Here is an 18,449-nt window from a genome sequence, read left to right on the forward strand (position 1 = left end):
TTCGAACTGACTCAACAGCAAAGGGCTAAGATTTTTTGAAATACTGAAAAACATTGCAGAATATTTTATAAGCAGACTTTTTTTTTCCCTAGGTGCTCTTGCATTGCCCATAAATTATGAAAATATGATACTTTTCTATCACATAATTCTTTTTTAAAACTATAGCATATTACCTTAGCTCCCTGATGTGTCTAAAGAAAAATTACATATTTATTGCTTAAAAACCAAACAAAATTTTAAAAAAAATTGGATGAAAGTTTACAGAGCAAATTCATCTTCCATACAGCATTTCACATACACTTTGTCTCATAACATTGACTGTAATCTCCCACAGTGCAACAACTGTCCTATTACTTCCTCCCCAAAGCCACCACCTCTTCCCTGGGTCCTTCCCTCCCGTGCACTCCTGCCCCCTAAGCTGTCTCCCTGTGCATACACAGCCCTTCTGTTCTCCCATGATTGATTGATCTCTCCAAGGAGTGTATCAGCCTACCGTGAATGTTCAGCTCATATGCCTGTCTTTTGTTTGGCCAGAAGCCACAGGAGTGGGTTCAATTCCAGACCTGAAGGGTAGCTAGGGACCATAGTCTCAAGGGTTCTACCAGGCTCTATCAGACCAGCTAACCTGGTCCCTTTTTTTTTCTCTTCTTCTTTATGATTTTGAGTTTTGTTCCACATTGTTCTCCCACTCTATCTAGGATCTCCTACATAGGTGCCCCTCCAGGTGGTTGACAGCGGTAGCTGGGCACCGTCTGGTTCTTCTGGTCTCATAGTCATGTAGGCTGAGGATCACATGGTGTACCAGTTGCTTGGACTAATTGTTTCCATGGGCCTTTGGTTTTCTTCCTCCTTCTTTGCTCTGAATGAGGAGAGACTCATTGTTGCATCTGGATGGCCCCGTGCAAGCTTTTAAAACCCCAGTTGCTACTTGCCAAAAGTAGGATGTGGAACAATGTTTTTGTATAGTATGTTATGCCAGTTGAGCTTGATGTCCCCTGCGACCATGGTCCCAAGCCCACAAGTCCAACTACTTGCTCCTTCCGGGTAGCTGGCTGTGGCCAAGAAGTGACTACAGCCCCGTCCATTGTCAGCTTTACTATATACCTGGAAATTCTTGCAGACTATATAAATACACTTGTAGAAACATTGTCTGTCAATCCTATACATGGTCATTGGCACACTCCCCTGTTGCATAGACATACATAATTGTTCAGCCTGTCCACCCATCTATCCATTCACAGATAAAAAACAAAACAAAATTTTTAAAGTGTAAAAAATGCTGTTGTTGTTGTTGTTGTTATGTGCCGTCGAGTCGTAGTTTCTCTTAAAAGTCATTGTTCAGATTTGATTTGTTTTTGATACAACAAAGTTAAGAGTCCTGATATAGGAGTCAAAGAAGTCTTCCTTTGTAGTCTTAGTTTAAGCCATAGCTAACATCATGCCCTTGATGTTAACATCTTTCTCTTTGGGCCTTGGTAATCTTATTCATCATATGAGAAAGTTGAACTAAATGATCTCTAAGGTCTTTTCCAGTTCTAAAATACTAAGGTTTTATCTGTGAATTTCTTGTTGATATGTTATAGTCATTTCTTTAGTATGTGTTTTACATATTTACATTAATTTCCTTCAATTTTAGATATGATGAATGGATTAAAGCAGATAAAATAGTAAGGCCTGCTGATAAAAATGTGCCAAAAATAAAACATCGGAAGAAAATAAAGGTAAGTGCTTATTTTGCTACACATCATAGCTCAATGTTTTGGCACAATTAATTCTGTTTAAAAAAAACAAATCAAACTCACTGCCATTGAGTCGTTTCTGACTCATAGAGACCCCCATTGGGTTTCCAAAGCTGTAAATCTTTACGGAAGTAGATAGCCCCATCTTCCTTCCACAGAGCAGCTGGTGTGTTTGAACCACTGACCTAGCAATTAGCAGTCAAGTGCCTTATCCACTTCACCAGCACAGTTCCATTAACTCTGTTAGGTTATAGAAAGGTATTTTGGAAACAATATTATATGCTCTTTGAGGTTTTTTCAGTCCCAACTGTGAGATGTAAGACAATGTTGATAGGAGACATGGGTTACTATCATAGCTGTCAACTATTTAGAAGTAGAAAAGGAGGTGCCGGAAGGCAGATGAGAGCCCGTTGTTTTTCTTTTCATTTTTTTTCCTGACTCTAGGGAATGGTCTAGAATATGTTCAGATGACTACTAGCCACATTTCCTAGAGATAAATTAATGAGTTCATGTGGAAAATTAATGATACTTTTATTCTATGTGTGATAGAATTATTCTTATTATTATTCATTCTATGACTAAATCTTTTTAAATATTTGATAATAAAATAGAGTATTAACTAGATTTTAAAAATAAGCTTTATCTTTAGTGATTTTTAATAGTTTGAATAGTACATGTAGTTGGTATACTTAATAGTTTCTGAAATTCAGTCTTCATATGCAAAAGAAGAAGCTATTTGCCTTACTGTTAATAATGATGCTCTAACTCAAAACCAAACTCAATGCCATTGAGTCGATTTCTACTCATAGTGACCCCTCCTTGGGTTTCTGACGCAGTACCCCTGCAGAAGTAGATTGCCCCGACTACCTTCCAAGGAGTGGCTGGTGGGTTCGAACCTCCAGCCTTCTGGTTAGCAGTCAAATGCCTTAGGCACTATGCCAGCAGAGCTAGTGGCCCTAAGTAGTGAAAGCTTTCTCCTAAAGTGGTTTTTCTTATTTCACTGTAATATTGGATCCATGTTTTTTAATTTTCAGTGTAGCAACCCAGTAGCTATATCTCAAGCATTCTCAAACTTCTTTTTATCTTCACTGTGTGTCTTTACTGGAAAGTATGGATCATGCTGTATTTAGCATTGTTTTTTAGATATTGAGAGAGCATTTTGCAGCACTAAGATAGCCAGTGTTGTACACAAAGCAATTTTAGAGCAGTACTTCTGATGTAAAGGTGAGGAAAACAGAATTAGGCTGTAGTTTAGAGTTTATCGTAAATACTTGTGCCTCTATTCAGTTCCTGGTCTTTCCCTAGGCATATTAATATCCTGGTCATGAGGGAAGGGGCATATAATTTGGAAAAGCTTTCTGGGTAATTTTCTGATACTGCACACACACCCCACTCACTCAGTTTCATCTGACCTTGAGAAACACTGTTTTAGAGGTTGTGCTGTAACAGGTATTAAGTACCATATTTGGACTAAAACAAAAAAGCAAACTCACTGGCATCAACTCATAGCAACCCCTTTTGGGTTTCCAAGGTGGTAAATCTTTATGGAAGTAGATTGCCCAGTCTTCCTTCCACAGAGAGTGGCTTGTGAGTTTGAACTGCCAACCTTCTGGTTAGCAGTCAAATGCCTTAGGCACTATACCGCCAAAGTATTTCTGCCTCCATATACATAATAGCATAGATTATGACATTTGGAATAAAGTCATAAAGTAGTGAAAGGCTACAACAGGAGGTAAAAATAGTACTAATAATTGATAGGTGGTACACTGTATAAATTTTCTCAACTAGTCTGTGAAAGAATTAAGCCCAAATGCTCTAGTGCAGTGGATTTCATACTTGAGCATGCGTCAGAATCACCTTGAGAACTTCTTAAGACCCAGATTGCTGGGCCCCATCTCCAGAGATTCTGAATCAGTTGGTTTGAAGTTGGATCTAGGAATTTGCATATCTATCAAGTTCCAAGAAGATAATTGATATTACTAGGCCAGGGACTACACTTTGAGAACCACAGCCTGAAAGAATCCATTATATTTAACTTCTCTCCAATGCATCCAGAGTAGTATTAGGTATGTAGCACCCTTGGAAAACTGTAAAAATAGTTACTCAGGTTCTCTTAGTGTGGCTGTATAATAGGACTTAAGAATTGTTTGCTGTTACATCATGCTTTTGAAAGCTTGTCTGAAATATGTTTTCTATGAATTATTTCAAAGCTAAATTTAAAAATGGTTTCCAAGAAACATTAGCTAGCCTCTGGTCATCTATTTGTAAGCAGAGAATTTGAGAAAATTCACCATTTTTTTACTGAAGCATTTATGTGTGAGGGAGGAAGGTTGCTCGTGACTTGGCTTTACAACATATCATTTATTAAGAGTTTCTCTCAGCTGCCAACTGAATGAAAGTATTTAGAATTTTGTCTTTCTCAACCCACCTTTTGTAATAAGAATATTACAGGTTTTAAAACTGCTAAGTGTTTGTTTTGTTTTAAAATAAATACTTAATTTAAGCCTATTGTGATTTAATTTTGAAGACTTTGTAACACCAATTATAAGTGGTATGTAGGCTTGCTAGCCTACTAGCCTATCTGGTTGCTAATGATTTCCACTATTAAAATATGTCATGAATATCATACGAAAACATTTTGCTCATCCTGTAGTATTATGCTAAATAACTTTCAAAAAACTTGTTTGGTTGTTTTGCTGGAGGCTTTTTATATTTTTCCTTTTTATGTTAAATACTTAATAATACATTCTATAATTTTGAGTTAAAAATGGATTTTGACTTTTTTACTAATAAATACGTAATAAGTCATGGCTAATGTGACTTACTGTTCTCTTTTTTTCTTAACCTAGAATAAATTAGACAAAGACAAAGATGAAAAATACTCTCCCAAAAACTGTAAACTTCGACGCTTATCAAAGCCACCATTTCAGACAAATCCATCTCCTGAAATGGTATCCAAACTGGATCTTACTGATGCCAAAAACTCTGATACAGCTCATATTAAATCCATAGAAATTACCTCTATCCTTAATGGACTTCAAGGTAAGCATAAAAACATCCTGCTGCATGCAAGCATTTTATTTTTTATAAGATTCTTTAAAGGTAATTCAGTGAGATTGCAAAAATCCTGCTATTTAATTGAATGAGAATTTTGTTGGCTCCACTATTACTTGAAATAAAATTGGCCATTGATTGAGGCTTAGCTGTCTTTTTATTTTTAATAGATATAAGGGCAACATTAAATTTTAGCTAAAATTTAATATTCAGCCCTATAATACTGTTACTGTATTTTCTTTTTCAGGCATCATCTTTATTGCCATGTAAAAACATAGTTTGTGTTATAAAATAAAGACTATATTTTTAACAAAGAATGCCAAAGTTTGCTTATTTGGATGTCACTAGTACTTCTTTTATGATGGCATTGTTATTTAATATTTATGGAAGAATGAAGTAAATATCAAATAATGAAAGCAGTTGTTGTTGTTGTTGTTGTTTGCCATCGAGTCAGCCCCGACTCATAGCGACCCCTCCTTGGGTTTCCGAGGCAGTATCACTACGGAAGTAGGATTGCCCAACCTTCCTTCTGAGGAGTGGCTGGTGGGTTTGAACCGCCAGCCCTTCTGGTGAGCAGTCAAGTGCCTTCAGCACTATGAAAGCAGTAAGGACTCAAAAAAAACCCACCAAACTCACTGCAGTTGAGTTGGTTTCGACTCATAGCGACCCCACCTTGGGTTTCTGAGGTGGTATCTCTACGCAAGTAGATTGCCCAATCTTCCTTCCAAGGAGTAGCTGGTGGGTTTGAACCACCAAACTTCTGGTTAGCAGTCAAATGCCTTGGGCATTACACCACCAGAATGCCCAATAAGGACTAGAGAGGGAGATTTATGAAGTCTGATTGGACAAGGAAAGGGAGGACCTGATTCTGTCAAAGTCTTTAAAAAAAGGGGGGGGGGGACCAGGTTTGCTGGTCTGATAGAGCCTGGTGATACCTCTGAGCCTATGGCCTCTAGCTGCCCTTCAGTTCTGGAATTAAACCCCATTCCTGTGGCTTCCAACCAAACAAAAGGCAGGCATATAAGCTGAACATTTCCATTAGGTAGATACACTCCTTGGAGAGATCAATCATGGGAGAACAGAAGGACTGTGTATGCACAGGGAGACAGCTTGGGGGGCAGGAGTGCATGGGAGAGAAGGACCAAAGGAAGAGGTGACTGTGGGGAGGAATTGGGAGGAGAGCTATTGCACTATGGGAGATTACAGTCAATGTCATGAGACACAGTATATGTGAACTGCTGTATGGAAGATGAATTTGCTCTATAAACTTTCACCCAAATCACAGTAAAATTTAAAAAAAAGAAAAAGGTCAAAGAATGCATCTCCACAAAATATTTTATGTTTTCAGTAACGTTGAATTTTTATTTTTTTTTTAACGTAATGAAAATTGCTTTTTGTCTGTCTTATTTCAGATGACTGTTTCCATGAACTCATTCTATAAATAAAGAAGTATAAATATTTTAAAGAGCATTTAAAAAATTTTTCAGTTGCATCAGACATAGAGAGTGATAAATGGAAAAAAAATACATAGTTTAAAGAACAATAATCTGAACTTTAGTATGTATACTACAGTTGTGAACAAATAGAATTTACTCATAACTATTCTGTGCCTCCCTCCCTTACTCCTGAAGTATCCTTACTTTAATGTCATCATTGATTGACTTTTCTTTGTAATTTTATTGCCTATGTGTATTCATATTGGGGACACTGTTATTAAAAACTGAATAACAAGCACAAACCTTGCTATGTAAGAAATGGCAATATTTCTTAGATGAAAACTCCTTGAGAATGTTACCTGAATAGAGTCTCTAGATCACATTGTAGTTTCAGCTTCAGGTGCTTTTCAGAATGGTATAAAAATGCAGACAGCCCCTCTAGGAATTCAGTGTGGCAAGGTCATAAGTTCTAGGGAACACTAGAACTCACCACATTTAGAATATTTGACAAGTTGTAGTGAATGACAGCAGGCATATCCTTAGTTGGGAGTATTTTCTGATTCTAGACTTAATCAAGATTTACACGGACTGTAGCTTTCAGAAATAGTTGAAAGCAGAACATTTCTGATGTAAAAAAATGATGTTCTCAGCTGATCCAGGTAACAGCTCATGAGACAATGAGGGGAGAGCTGGAATTTGATCAACGTATGGTCAAAACAGGAGTCTAGTCAGGTTCATCTGGACGTTCACAGAGTGAAGAGTATCAGCAGACATCTTAGTGTTGATAACCCTCATTACAACTTTCTTTTGACTAAACTTCACTAGTGTAGGTTCCTTTCTTTCTACATCTGGTATACAGCTGTTTTCCTAGAGAGATCCCACTCTAGGGATCTTTTTTCAATATAGTTGTTGGAATTCCTTTGTTTTCCGTATCTCGTGTATCACCCCCTCCACCCTTAGTTTATTCTTATTTTGGTGGCACTTTTCTTAAGAATAAGTACATGAGAGGGAAAGTAAATTTTCAGTGACTGGAAGTCTGCAAGTATTTCTTTTCTACATCATGGTTTGTCTGTGTTAGAAGTTGTTCCTTCAGTATTTTATTGGTGTCCATTTATCTTCATGCTTCCAGTGTTGCTTCCTCCACAACACAGGTTTTCTAATTCTGGTTCTTTGTATGTGACTTGTTTTATTGTTTGCCTTTTGCTTTTCACTTTTTCTGTAATCTTAAAGAATCTTTGTTTCTAATGTCCTAAAATTCTACAGTAAGGTGTGCCTTTTGTTGGATCTATTTTCATCCATTGTCCTTTATACTTGTATGATTGTTTAGTCTAGAAAGTCATGTTTTTTCAGTTCTGGGCAGTTTTCTTTAATAATTTTGTTTATTATTTTGTCCCCTGTATTTTTATTCTCTCAGTTTTGATATGCTATTATTTTGGTGGTGTATGTTTTGAAATATATTCTAATGCTTATCTTCTTTGGCTTGTCATTCTTTCAACCTTCTCTTCTAATTTCTTAGAAATTTCTTTACCTTTGTCTTCTAATCTTTTTATTGAAGGCTGTAATATTTATTGACTATTACAGTGGTTTTGAATCGACTCGGTGGCAATGAATTTGGTTTGGTATAATGTTTTTAATTTTCAAGAGCTCTTTTATTGTCTGCATTTTTTATACCATTCTGTTCTTATATAATATGGATACGATACTTTACATTTCTTACTTTGATATTGAGCTTATCTTTTAAAGAATATTACAATTTTTAAAAGTTTTCTCTTTTTCCATAGTCTGTTACCTCCAATTTGTTTTTTGTTTTATTTTGATCTCTTCCCTGTGGAGATGTGTTTGTTTGTTTGTTTCCTCCTTGGCAGTCTTCTCATGATTATGAGAAGAAGACTGAAAACTGATCTAGAATCTTGAGCATGTGATTGGAACTTGTTGATTTTGAGTTTTACTGTGGGTTCCCCAATATCGTATCTTCAGGTCTTTTTCTCTTAGACAAGTTGGATTCCAGAGAGAAGAGTCTCCCAGGCCCTTGATTGGAGGATAAAAGAATGGCTTCCACTATTCTAAGACCCAGTTGAGGAGAATGGTGGAAAAGGTAGGGAGTCTTAGCAGTTGAGGAAGGAGCCCTGGTGGTACAGTGATTCATTGCTCAGTGCTAACCAGAAGGTCGGTGGTTCGAACCTTTTAGATGTTCCATAGGAGAAAAATGTGGTATTGTGCTTCCGTAAAAATACACAGCCTTTGAAATCCTATGGTGTCTGTGCTTTCAGCATCATACCTCTACCTAATGCCTTCAACAGTTCTTATCATTTCCCAGCCAAAAACCCTCTGATTTTCAGTCTCCAGGGAATAAATTTCTAGAAGGTAGTCACCAAGCAATCTGGAGTTGGGAGTAAGGATCTAGGAGTCTAACTACTTTTCAAAAGATATTTGCACAATACCTTCCCCTTTTTCAATTTCATAGGTACTTGATGCAGCCAGTGATTACTGAGGATTCTGTGGTAAACTAGGTTGGTGCTTTAGCTCCCCTTACTACTGGCTTGAGATTTGGCTTAATCTCTTAAAAGCTAATCATTTGCTTTCTGACTTACAAATTCCAGTGCTGTTCTCTCCTGTTTTCCCCATTCTTGTTGGTCTATATTTCAGAAATTGTGTTTATGTGCCACTATGTACTGTAGATATATGTGTATGTATTGGTGTATATTTGTATAGAATCTTTATACAAGTGTGATCATTAGCACACTGTGAACCGTGTGGTTTTGGTTTTTTTTTCATTTGGTAGTTGTTGTTTGTTGTTGTTATGTGCCGTCGAGTCGGCCCCGACTCATAGTGACCCCTCCTTGGGTTTCCGAGGCAGTATCACTACGGAAGTAGGATTGCCCAACCTTCCTTCCGAGGAGTGGCTGGTGGATTTGAACCGCCAGCCTTCTGGTTAGCAGTCAAGTGCTTTAGCCACTATGCTACCAGAGCTCCTTTGGTAGTAATAAATGTTAAAACTCTTTCCATATCAGCACACATCCATATCTATTTATTTAATTAGCTTAGGTTAGTATTAGTTTAGTATTTTTTATACTGTAAAAAATTTGACAGTAAGCATCCATATGGGCATGCTTGTAACATTTCAAATATTTTTTTCTTTATATTTTCTCTTTTCCTTGGTGAGTGTCAGTTTATTTTTGGTCATCAACTGAAAGTCAAGGCATTTCAAATATTTCCAATTAAAAATGATTGTTCATATGTATACATGAACACAGACAACTAAGAATATCCCATTGCATGCATGAGATAGGCTGGGAACAGGATGAGACAGTATGGGTTGTGAGTTGGAGTTCTGTGGAGAAATCGAATGTCCCAGAAAAATTCTGCATCTGACATAGGAGATCCCCTAGAATAAAGTAGACCCCTGATCAACAACCTTCATGGAAAACTTATCAACTAGTAAATCCTCTAACACAGGTTTTAGTAATTCAGTCTTAAAACTGAATCAAAGAAAGCTGCCGCATATACATGAAAGATAACAAACAAAGAAAACATAAAGAACAACCATTGAGGAAACAGATAATGAAGGTAACAAAAGTAAACTATTAATCTCTCTGATTATTAGTAATCTCAGAGAATGGTACTATATCTGTAAACAAGAACAGCTTGAAGTGAAAAAGGGATGATAGGAAAAACTTGAAACTAAAATTCAATAGGGGGCTTAGAATTTAATGATGAAACCTCCCAGTATAAAAAGAGCAGTGATGGAAATTTTAGGGAAAAGATACGTAGCATAGAGTAGTAATCTAGGAATAGTGCAGACTGAGGGAATAGTAACAACAGAGGGAAGGAAATTTGCAAATAAGTAAAAGAAAAAATATTTCCAGAAATGACAGATAAATCTTTAAATTGAAAGAGCCTACCAGTTGCATGATAATGAAGAAAAGAGACATGTCGAAGTACATTATTGTGAAATTATACAAATATCAGCAATGAAAAAAATAAATCATCCAAAGAAATGAGAAAGAGAATGTTGTTTTCAACATTACAAGCAAAGGAACAATACCTTTAAATTCTTAAGGAAGATCATTTTGGTCTGATATTTTGTGACCAGTTATCAATCAAACAAATTTGAGGATTTAATACATTCATGAACAAGAAGTATTTATCTCCCATGGGCCTTTTTTAAGGAAACTACTCTGGTAGCATAGTGCCTAAGGCACTACAGAAGGCTGACAGTTCAAACCCACCAGCCACTCCTCGGAAGGAAGGTGGGGCAATCTACTTCTGTAGTGATACTGCCTCAGAAACCCAAGGAGGGGTCGCTATGAGTCGGGTTCGACTCGACGGCATATGACAACAACAACAACAACAACTAAATGATATGCTGTAACACAGTATAGGACTAAACCAAGAAAAAAAATTAGGAGATTCATTTAATTCATTATGAGATTAATCTCATATAATGCAAGAAATAACGTAGAAAGGATTTCCCACAATGACACCTATTAGAGGAGACCCAGAGAGCAACTAGCCAGATGGAACAGAAAATAGAGAAAAACCAAACTCACTGCCATCGAGTCGATTCCAACTCATAGCAATCTCCATTTGATTTCTAAGGCTGTAAATCTTTATGGAAGTAGAGTGCCCCCATCTTCCTTCTGTAGAGTGGCTGGTGGTTTTGAACTGCCAACCTTCTGTTAGCAGCCAAATGCATTACACACTGTGCTGCCAGAGCTTCTTCCACGATAGAGAGATTAGGTGAAAAAGGGGGAACTGTATAGAATGCTTAATGGAACAGTTGTAATAATTATGGAAGACACTGTATGCAGAAAAGACGATTGAAAGCTATTGAAAAAATGCTATACAAGAAAAGAATATGTGTCAAGTACTCTACTTTTATAGTGAATCGTGTACATATATTATAAATACATACATTTTATTAACTAAAACTAATTATATAGAGAGAGAATGGAGGAATGGAGATACGGATACTGGTAAGAGAAAAATCCTAATTGCTCACTTTTTATATCATTCAGAGATAGCAATAACGCTCAGAAGAAATAGTTACAAAACTTTAAAGTAGATGCTTTTCAAGGCTGGCTGGGTAAAGAAGGAGGGACTATTGGCTGTTCATGATGAGTCTAAAATTATTTTTTAACTATACGTATTGCCTTGATAGGTGCTCTGGTGACATTGTGCCTAAGACATTTGACTGCTAACCAACCAGAAGGCTTGTGGTTCAGACCCACCAGCCACTCCTCAGAAGGAAGATAGGGCAATCTACGTCCGTAAAGAAACCACAGCAGAAACCCAAGGAGGGGTTGCTATGAGTCCAATCAATTAGACGACAGTGAATTTGGTGTTTTTTTTTTTTTTTTTTTGGTTTTATTGCCTTGATAATTTAAAATTTCAGTCATACAAGAACAACATATTGAAAACATCAAATGTTTAAACCATTTTAATTTTTTCACATTTAACAAACTTAGCTAAAAAGGCATGAATTTCTCAGTAAAGAGTTGTAATTAAAATTCTAATTTTTGAACTTAAATTATGTAGATTTGGATCTCATCTTGACTTTTATTAGCTCTTTGACCATGGGTACTTTAATCTTTAAATGTCTGACTCCTGAACTGTAAAATGGGGCTAATAATAACACATACCTCATAGGATTATTGTGAGCATTGAATGAGATGATCTGTGTAAAACTTATCAAAGTACCTGGCATGTAGTACTCTTTCAATAAATGTTAATCTGAAAATAATAATAAAAACTATTCTTTTTGTCAAACAACACCAACAAAACAACATTCTTTTTCTGTTTAATTGGTTTACTAAAATGAACAGTTAAGGAATAATTTCCATAAATATTTTATAAAGTATCAATTACTTAAGTTAATCATGTCCGTTCTTTATATACCATGAAAATCCGTTATTGATAAAATCTTTGAATTGTTACTACTACACTGAAAATGAAAGTTACAATTTTATAAGAATATAGACTTTGGAATTAGAACAACCTTGGATTATATCTTAATGTCACTACCTCCTACTCATATAAATTTGGTGGAATTTCCTTCTCTCTCTCTTTTTAATAGCTTTATTCAAGTAAAATTTACATACAGTAAAATTCACCATTTTTATGCTTAACAATTGGATGACTTTTGTCAAAAAATATACAGTAGTATAACCGCCATGACAATCATGATGTAGAACATTCCTGTCATTGAGTGAGTGTCTTAACCTCTCTGAACCTCAATTTCTTTACCTATAAAATGGAGATAAAACCTAGGAACTAAGGGTGGCTGTGAACATAAGAGATGTTGCTAATGTTCTTATAATACTCTTTTAAATTTTTTCTTGTAGCTTCTGAAAGTTCTGCTGAAGACAGTGAGCAGGAAGATGAAATAAGTGCTCTGGACATAGATAATAATGGCAAAGAAGAGTCTAAGACTGATCATTTGTCCCATAACAGAAATGATCTTGTTTCAAAAGAGGAACAAAACAATCCATCTTTGCTAGGAGAAAACAAAATCCATGCAGATTTGGTAATATCCAAACCAGTGTCAAAATCTCCAGAAAGATCTTCAAGAAAAGATATAGAAGGATTATCCGAAGATACGGATTATGAAGAAGAGGATGAAGTCACAAAAAAGAGAAAGGATGTCAAGAAGGACCCAACAGATAAATCTTCAAAACCACAAGTAAAACGTGGTAAAAGAAGGTATTGCAATACAGAGGAATGTTTAAAAACTGGATCACCTGGCAAAAAGGAAGAGAAGGTCAAGAACAAAGAATTGCTTTGCATAGAAAACAGTAGCAACAGCTCTTCAGATGAAGATGAAGAAGAAAAATCAAAAGCAAAGATGACACCAACTAAGAAATACAATGGTTTGGAGGAAAAAAGAAAATCTCTGAGGACAACTGGTTTCTATTCAGGATTTTCAGAAGTGGCAGAAAAAAGGATAAAGCTTTTAAATAACTCTGACGAAAGACTTCAGAATAGCAGAGCTAAAGATCGAAAAGATGTCTGGTCAAGTATTCAGGGACAGTGGCCTAAAAAAACGCTAAAGGAACTTTTTTCAGACTCTGATACAGAGGCTGCAGCTTCACCACCCCATCCTTCCCCAGAGGAGACAGGAGCAGAGGAGTCACTGCAGACTGTGGCAGAAGAGGAGAGTTGTCCACTCGGTGCAGAGCTAGGAAGACCAGTACCAGTCAGTGTCGATTGTAAACCCATTGAGGATAAAATGGTGGAAGTCAATGACAAAAAAGCAGAATTTCCCAGTAGTGGCAGTAATTCAGTGCTCAATACCCCACCTACTACACCAGAATCGCCTTCATCAGTCACTGTAACAGAAGCCAGTCGGCAGCAATCTTCCATAACTGTATCAGAAACAATGGCTCCAAACCAAGAAGAAGTTCGAAGTATCAGGAGTGAAACAGATAGCACAATTGAGGTGGATAGTGTTGCAGGGGAGCTCCAAGACCTCCAGTCTGAAGGGAATAGCTCACCAACAGGTTTTGATGCAAGTGTGAGCTCCAGCAGTAGTAATCAGCCAGAACCAGAACATCCTGAAAAAGGTGAGGAGGATAAACTATATGTTGACTTATTTTAGGATTTCCCCTCTTAAACATTTAAATGGTTTCAAAGTTATCTCTTGTTATAACATGAGATGTTTAAGTGAAGTACTTGTGTGAACATGGTAAAAATGGAAATTAAAGGTAATTTGAATAATGAATAGTAGAATGTATTTAAAAGCTTAAGAAGACTTTTAATGTTCTTTGCTTGAGCCATCCAAGACATTTCATAGTGTACCAGAACACATCTTAGAAATTGCACCCAAGTCCAAACCCAAACCTATTTGAAAATTCATTATACACTGGTTGACTATATGGCATGAGCAACTTAAATATATTTTTGTAACATTGTTTTTGCAATTGTAATGTGCAGTTTCTCACAAACATTTTGATTTATTGACAGACCCCTCCACCCTTAACCAAATACTGTATGTAGGGGTTTGGAGCAACCAACTGTCCAGGCACTGCTTTCCTCAGACAACCGTGTCAAACTGATTTTCAAGCCTGACTAACTTGTGTGAGTTTGTAAAGGAATTTGATGCTTTCTTAGATGCATAGCTTCCAAATTGAAGGACCAATGTGTATGTTAATAACGTACAGTAATACTTCTTTGATTTTCCGTGAAGTTGTTAAAAGTGGAAATTCAAATTAGTACTTTCCAAAAGTATTAGTACCATTTGATGGTGCCATAGCTATACTTCTGTCATCATTTTTCTTATAAACCACTTTGTTCACAAATCTGTAAATCATTATATGCAAGGCTAACACTTGGCTTTGAAACACACTTTCTTTTCATTGGAAAAATAGAGCGCTAGGATTGTGTTATTTAACATACCAAGTTTTAGTATGCTAAATTTAGAGTTTGTTTTGTTGTTTTGTTTTTTTTTTAAAGCTCAGCTTAAAAAGATTTGGTCTAGATCATAATTCTAAGAATTCTCACACAAATCTTGACTTAAAACATTTCTCTTTTTTAATAAATAATAAAGTGAAAAATATAGTTGCATTTAAATTGGTATGTTCTTTGTTTTTTCTGCATTCACACATACAACTACTATCTCATGGAACTGTATCCAGTCATGATTAGAATAATCCAAAATTAAAGGATCCTTTATGATAGAAAATTAGACTTCTAACAATAATATATGATAAAGTTTTAATAATTATAGTTATTAAGCGATTCTATCCTCACCATGCTAATATCTTAAGAAAGGTTAAAATACATATATACATATAAAAGAGAGAGATAGTATCTTGTCTTTTGATAGACTAAGTCAGCACTCCCCTGTTGAATTTTAATCTTGATTAGGCTAAAAAACAGGAACTTTGAGAGCAACTCCCAAATTTAGGGTAAGAGACCATATGTTTTATCAGATCAAAGCATTGTACACCTACTCCTCACTTACAGACTATCTCATTATCCAGCATTTCAAATTCATAACAATAGTAAAATTCTGTTATTCGATTATTTTGTGCATTAACAACTCATGGCTGGCAGTAATGAATGCCAAGGTCCCTGACCAGCGGACTCTGGGTACATGTAGAAAGGAAGCTTGTATTGCATAGTACTTCACCACAAGGGAGGGGAAGAGGGGTGCAGGCTGCCCAAGGTGACAGGTTATTGGGCAGAGTGAAAGGGGGCTGGAGTGGGGCTGGGGTGGACAGGATGCTGCCTGGGAGGTCCTGGGTGCCCACAAGTTAACTGCGGCTGGGGCAGTAGGAGCCAGTGTCCTGAAGGTGAGCTGCCCTTGAACAAGGCCTGGCTGATGTTCCCAGCCCTGAGGGATGGCAGGGATGGTCTGGACCATGTTCAGAAGGACCCCTGAGATGGGGCGGACAGGGCCATCGTACCCCACATCAGCTGACTGGCACCTGTGCAGCCCCTTACACTTCTTGACCTTTCCTGGGTAGACACAGGTGAAGGTAGAGCTGGCTACCTGAGTAGAGATGAAGTCAGTACCAGCAGCAGCTACAGTTTAAGGTCAAGGCAGAGGCAGAGCCTGGCCATCACATCCTCAGAGGAAGCCTCTGGATTGTTGATTTCATGGGACTATGGAGACAGAGAGGGGTGGGGGGTGGGGGGAGGAGGTGAGAGCCAGAGGATGCTTGAGTGAGGGACCCAGTGGGCAGCATGTACCCCTTGTCTCCATCAAAGCCACTAAGGTCATTTTGGGGTCATTGAGGGAATGAGATGGGACCAGAAACCATGTTTGAAAACATGGTTTTGCATAACTGATTTTCATGTAACGACCTGGTCTTTGGAACTTAACCATGTTGCTAAGTGAGGAATGGGGGGTACAGTATTCTTTTAAGAATTACATCTCTTTAAAAATAAATTATTAAGCACTTATTTCCCACGGCCCTCATTTTAATGTATTTATCTACTACTGATACTGGGGAATCTATGTTATATTGAATAAAACTGTAAATTTTACTATTTAAATTTAGTTTTTCCCTCCAATCTAGGTTACATTCTTAGTAAGGAACCTGGCAATTATCTCTGATTCTGTGCTTCAGTATGATCAATATCTACATTGCCTTCTTTGTGTCACACACTTGTTAATATTAAAATAGCACTAGAAAAAAATTGTAAGATGTGACTCATTTAAAAAGAAGGGGGAAAAACAAAACCAACTATCAACTAACAGTTGATAGTCTGTCCCATTTTTGACCAAGGAAGCTGTGTCTTACATGCTCAAGGTTGATTTTAGCATTCGTAACAGGATCAAGAAAATTTATTTATTTATTTTTGCAGCAAACATGGCATAATTTTTATCAGAATATTAATTTATATCATGTCATCATAGCATTTGGCATTGGAACCAAATAGAAATAAGACTTTATTAGTTTCTGAAAAAAGATTAGTCTGGGAAGCAATATATATAATTAGAAAAATACAGAAGCACAGCAAATACTAAGGACAAGATTAATAGTATAGATAAATGCTGTAGTTCAGAGTAGTGGTTAATTAACAAAGCCTGGGACATCAGAGAAGGTCCTAGAGAAGATGTGAGACTTGAGCTAGTCCTTGAAGAAAAGAGACATCTGTAATGTTTTGGGAAAATTTTCTACCACGAAGATGAACTGCTGTGCTGGATATGTATCTGGTGTATGCATGTTAACCAGTGCCCTGGGGGTTAAGTTACTGAAATAAATAAACTGGTAAAATAATCAAATGTGAATTACTGCTAAAATTCATCCCATTAATATAATTATATCATTTAAAATTAATATCATTATAAGATATATTAGTTTTCTTAACCTGTAGTTAAATCTTAATATTGATTTTATTGAATCTTAACAAGTTCCAGTTTTTATTTTCAGCATATACCTGATTTTTAATTACTAAACTTATATTCCCAGTACTTCATTAAGAACTATTTTTAATTTATATCTGATTTTTTAAGAAGTATGCATACTTCGATTCTTTAAAAATCCTTTTTTAGTATGTATAATAATTCAGCTTTGTTAGTGATAATTTATATGAAAATATTTATAGTAATTTCTATGATGATTTATAAGCCTTACACAGAACATGTCTAGTTTTGAAATTATTCTAGATTATTTTGATGCTTCTGAAGTGTGGGATTAATTTATACCTGGGAAGGTTTGATTTTTATTTTGTGTTACTTAATAACTTTTTTCCCATCATAGCCTGTACAGGTCAGAAAAGAGTGAAAGATGCACAGGGTGGAGGAAGCTCATCCAAAAAGCAGAAAAGAAGCCATAAAGCAACAGTGGTGAACAACAAAAAGAAAGGAAAAGGCAGTAAGTGTAAAACCTCTAATTTTTAAATGAAAGCTGATTGATTGATTGATTGATTGATTTGTATGTATGTACAAATAAAAAAAATTAAATTTTAAATTAAATTTAAATTTAAAAAAGGGTGTTCAGGATATGGTATAGTTTGATATTGTGATTTGGTTTTTTCCTCAAAAAGTCACACAATCTTTTGATCCTGGTTACAGGTTCTAAGATTAAGCAATTTGGCAATATACAGCAATAGTATTGACTGCTGATGAATGATCAAGTAGTCCTTTTTATAATAATGAGCTCGTATAATATAAACATCAACATCTTTGTTTCCTTTGCATTGCACAGTTCTTTCCATTTGCTATTATTTATATCACATTGTAAAATGCTTCGATTATAAATCCTTTTTATTATAATGAAATTGATTGTTTTGTAATTCTTTGGGGCAAAGTCAGCCTAGAAGAAAGCAATCCAGTTATTTTTAGAATTATAATTTCCGACAACTTCAGTCTATTACCTTTATCTTTCATACCCCATTCTATGTGCCTGAAAGCAACTACAGATATTTTTCCTAAATATGCTCCAGCTAAAGACTTAGCTTTAACCATGACTAGCTCTTCATCAACCTACAGAGATATATATACTGTATTTCTCCTGAGAGCTGCACATTTTGTCTCTCTTTTGTAGACACAAGGTGAGAAGCAGAAAATATGTAAAGAATTTTTTTTCAGGTGCCCCACACTGACCTCCTGCTGCTCTTCCAGGAGACTCCTGCCACCTCCACTGCCTGACCTTTGCTATCAGCCGGCTTGGCTGCACTTCAGTGCAGAAAAGGGTTATTCGGCCAGCTCCCCGAGGTTCTGCTGAGCCCATATGACTTCCAGGCGGTGAATATGGCATCCCTCGGGGCC

The 18,449-nt window shown here is 36.3% G+C and overlaps 1 protein-coding gene across 1 annotated transcript in view; it reads left to right on the forward strand.

Moving 5' to 3' along the window:
- ARID4B (AT-rich interaction domain 4B) overlaps positions 1–18,449 on the forward strand; it is a 136,720-nt gene that overhangs the window by 99,051 nt on the left and 19,220 nt on the right. Inside the window, exons 17-20 of the mRNA XM_007938506.2 lie at positions 1,637–1,721; positions 4,589–4,781; positions 12,574–13,791; positions 17,440–17,553. Of these exons, the coding sequence (XP_007936697.1) occupies positions 1,637–1,721; positions 4,589–4,781; positions 12,574–13,791; positions 17,440–17,553 (1,610 nt within the window). The remainder of the gene's footprint in view (positions 1–1,636; positions 1,722–4,588; positions 4,782–12,573; positions 13,792–17,439; positions 17,554–18,449) is intronic.

This window comes from Orycteropus afer, unplaced genomic scaffold (assembly GCF_000298275.1).
Source record: "Orycteropus afer afer isolate SDZICR_OR568_19922 unplaced genomic scaffold, OryAfe1.0 scaffold00050, whole genome shotgun sequence".
Classification (NCBI taxonomy): Eukaryota; Metazoa; Chordata; class Mammalia; order Tubulidentata; family Orycteropodidae; genus Orycteropus; species Orycteropus afer.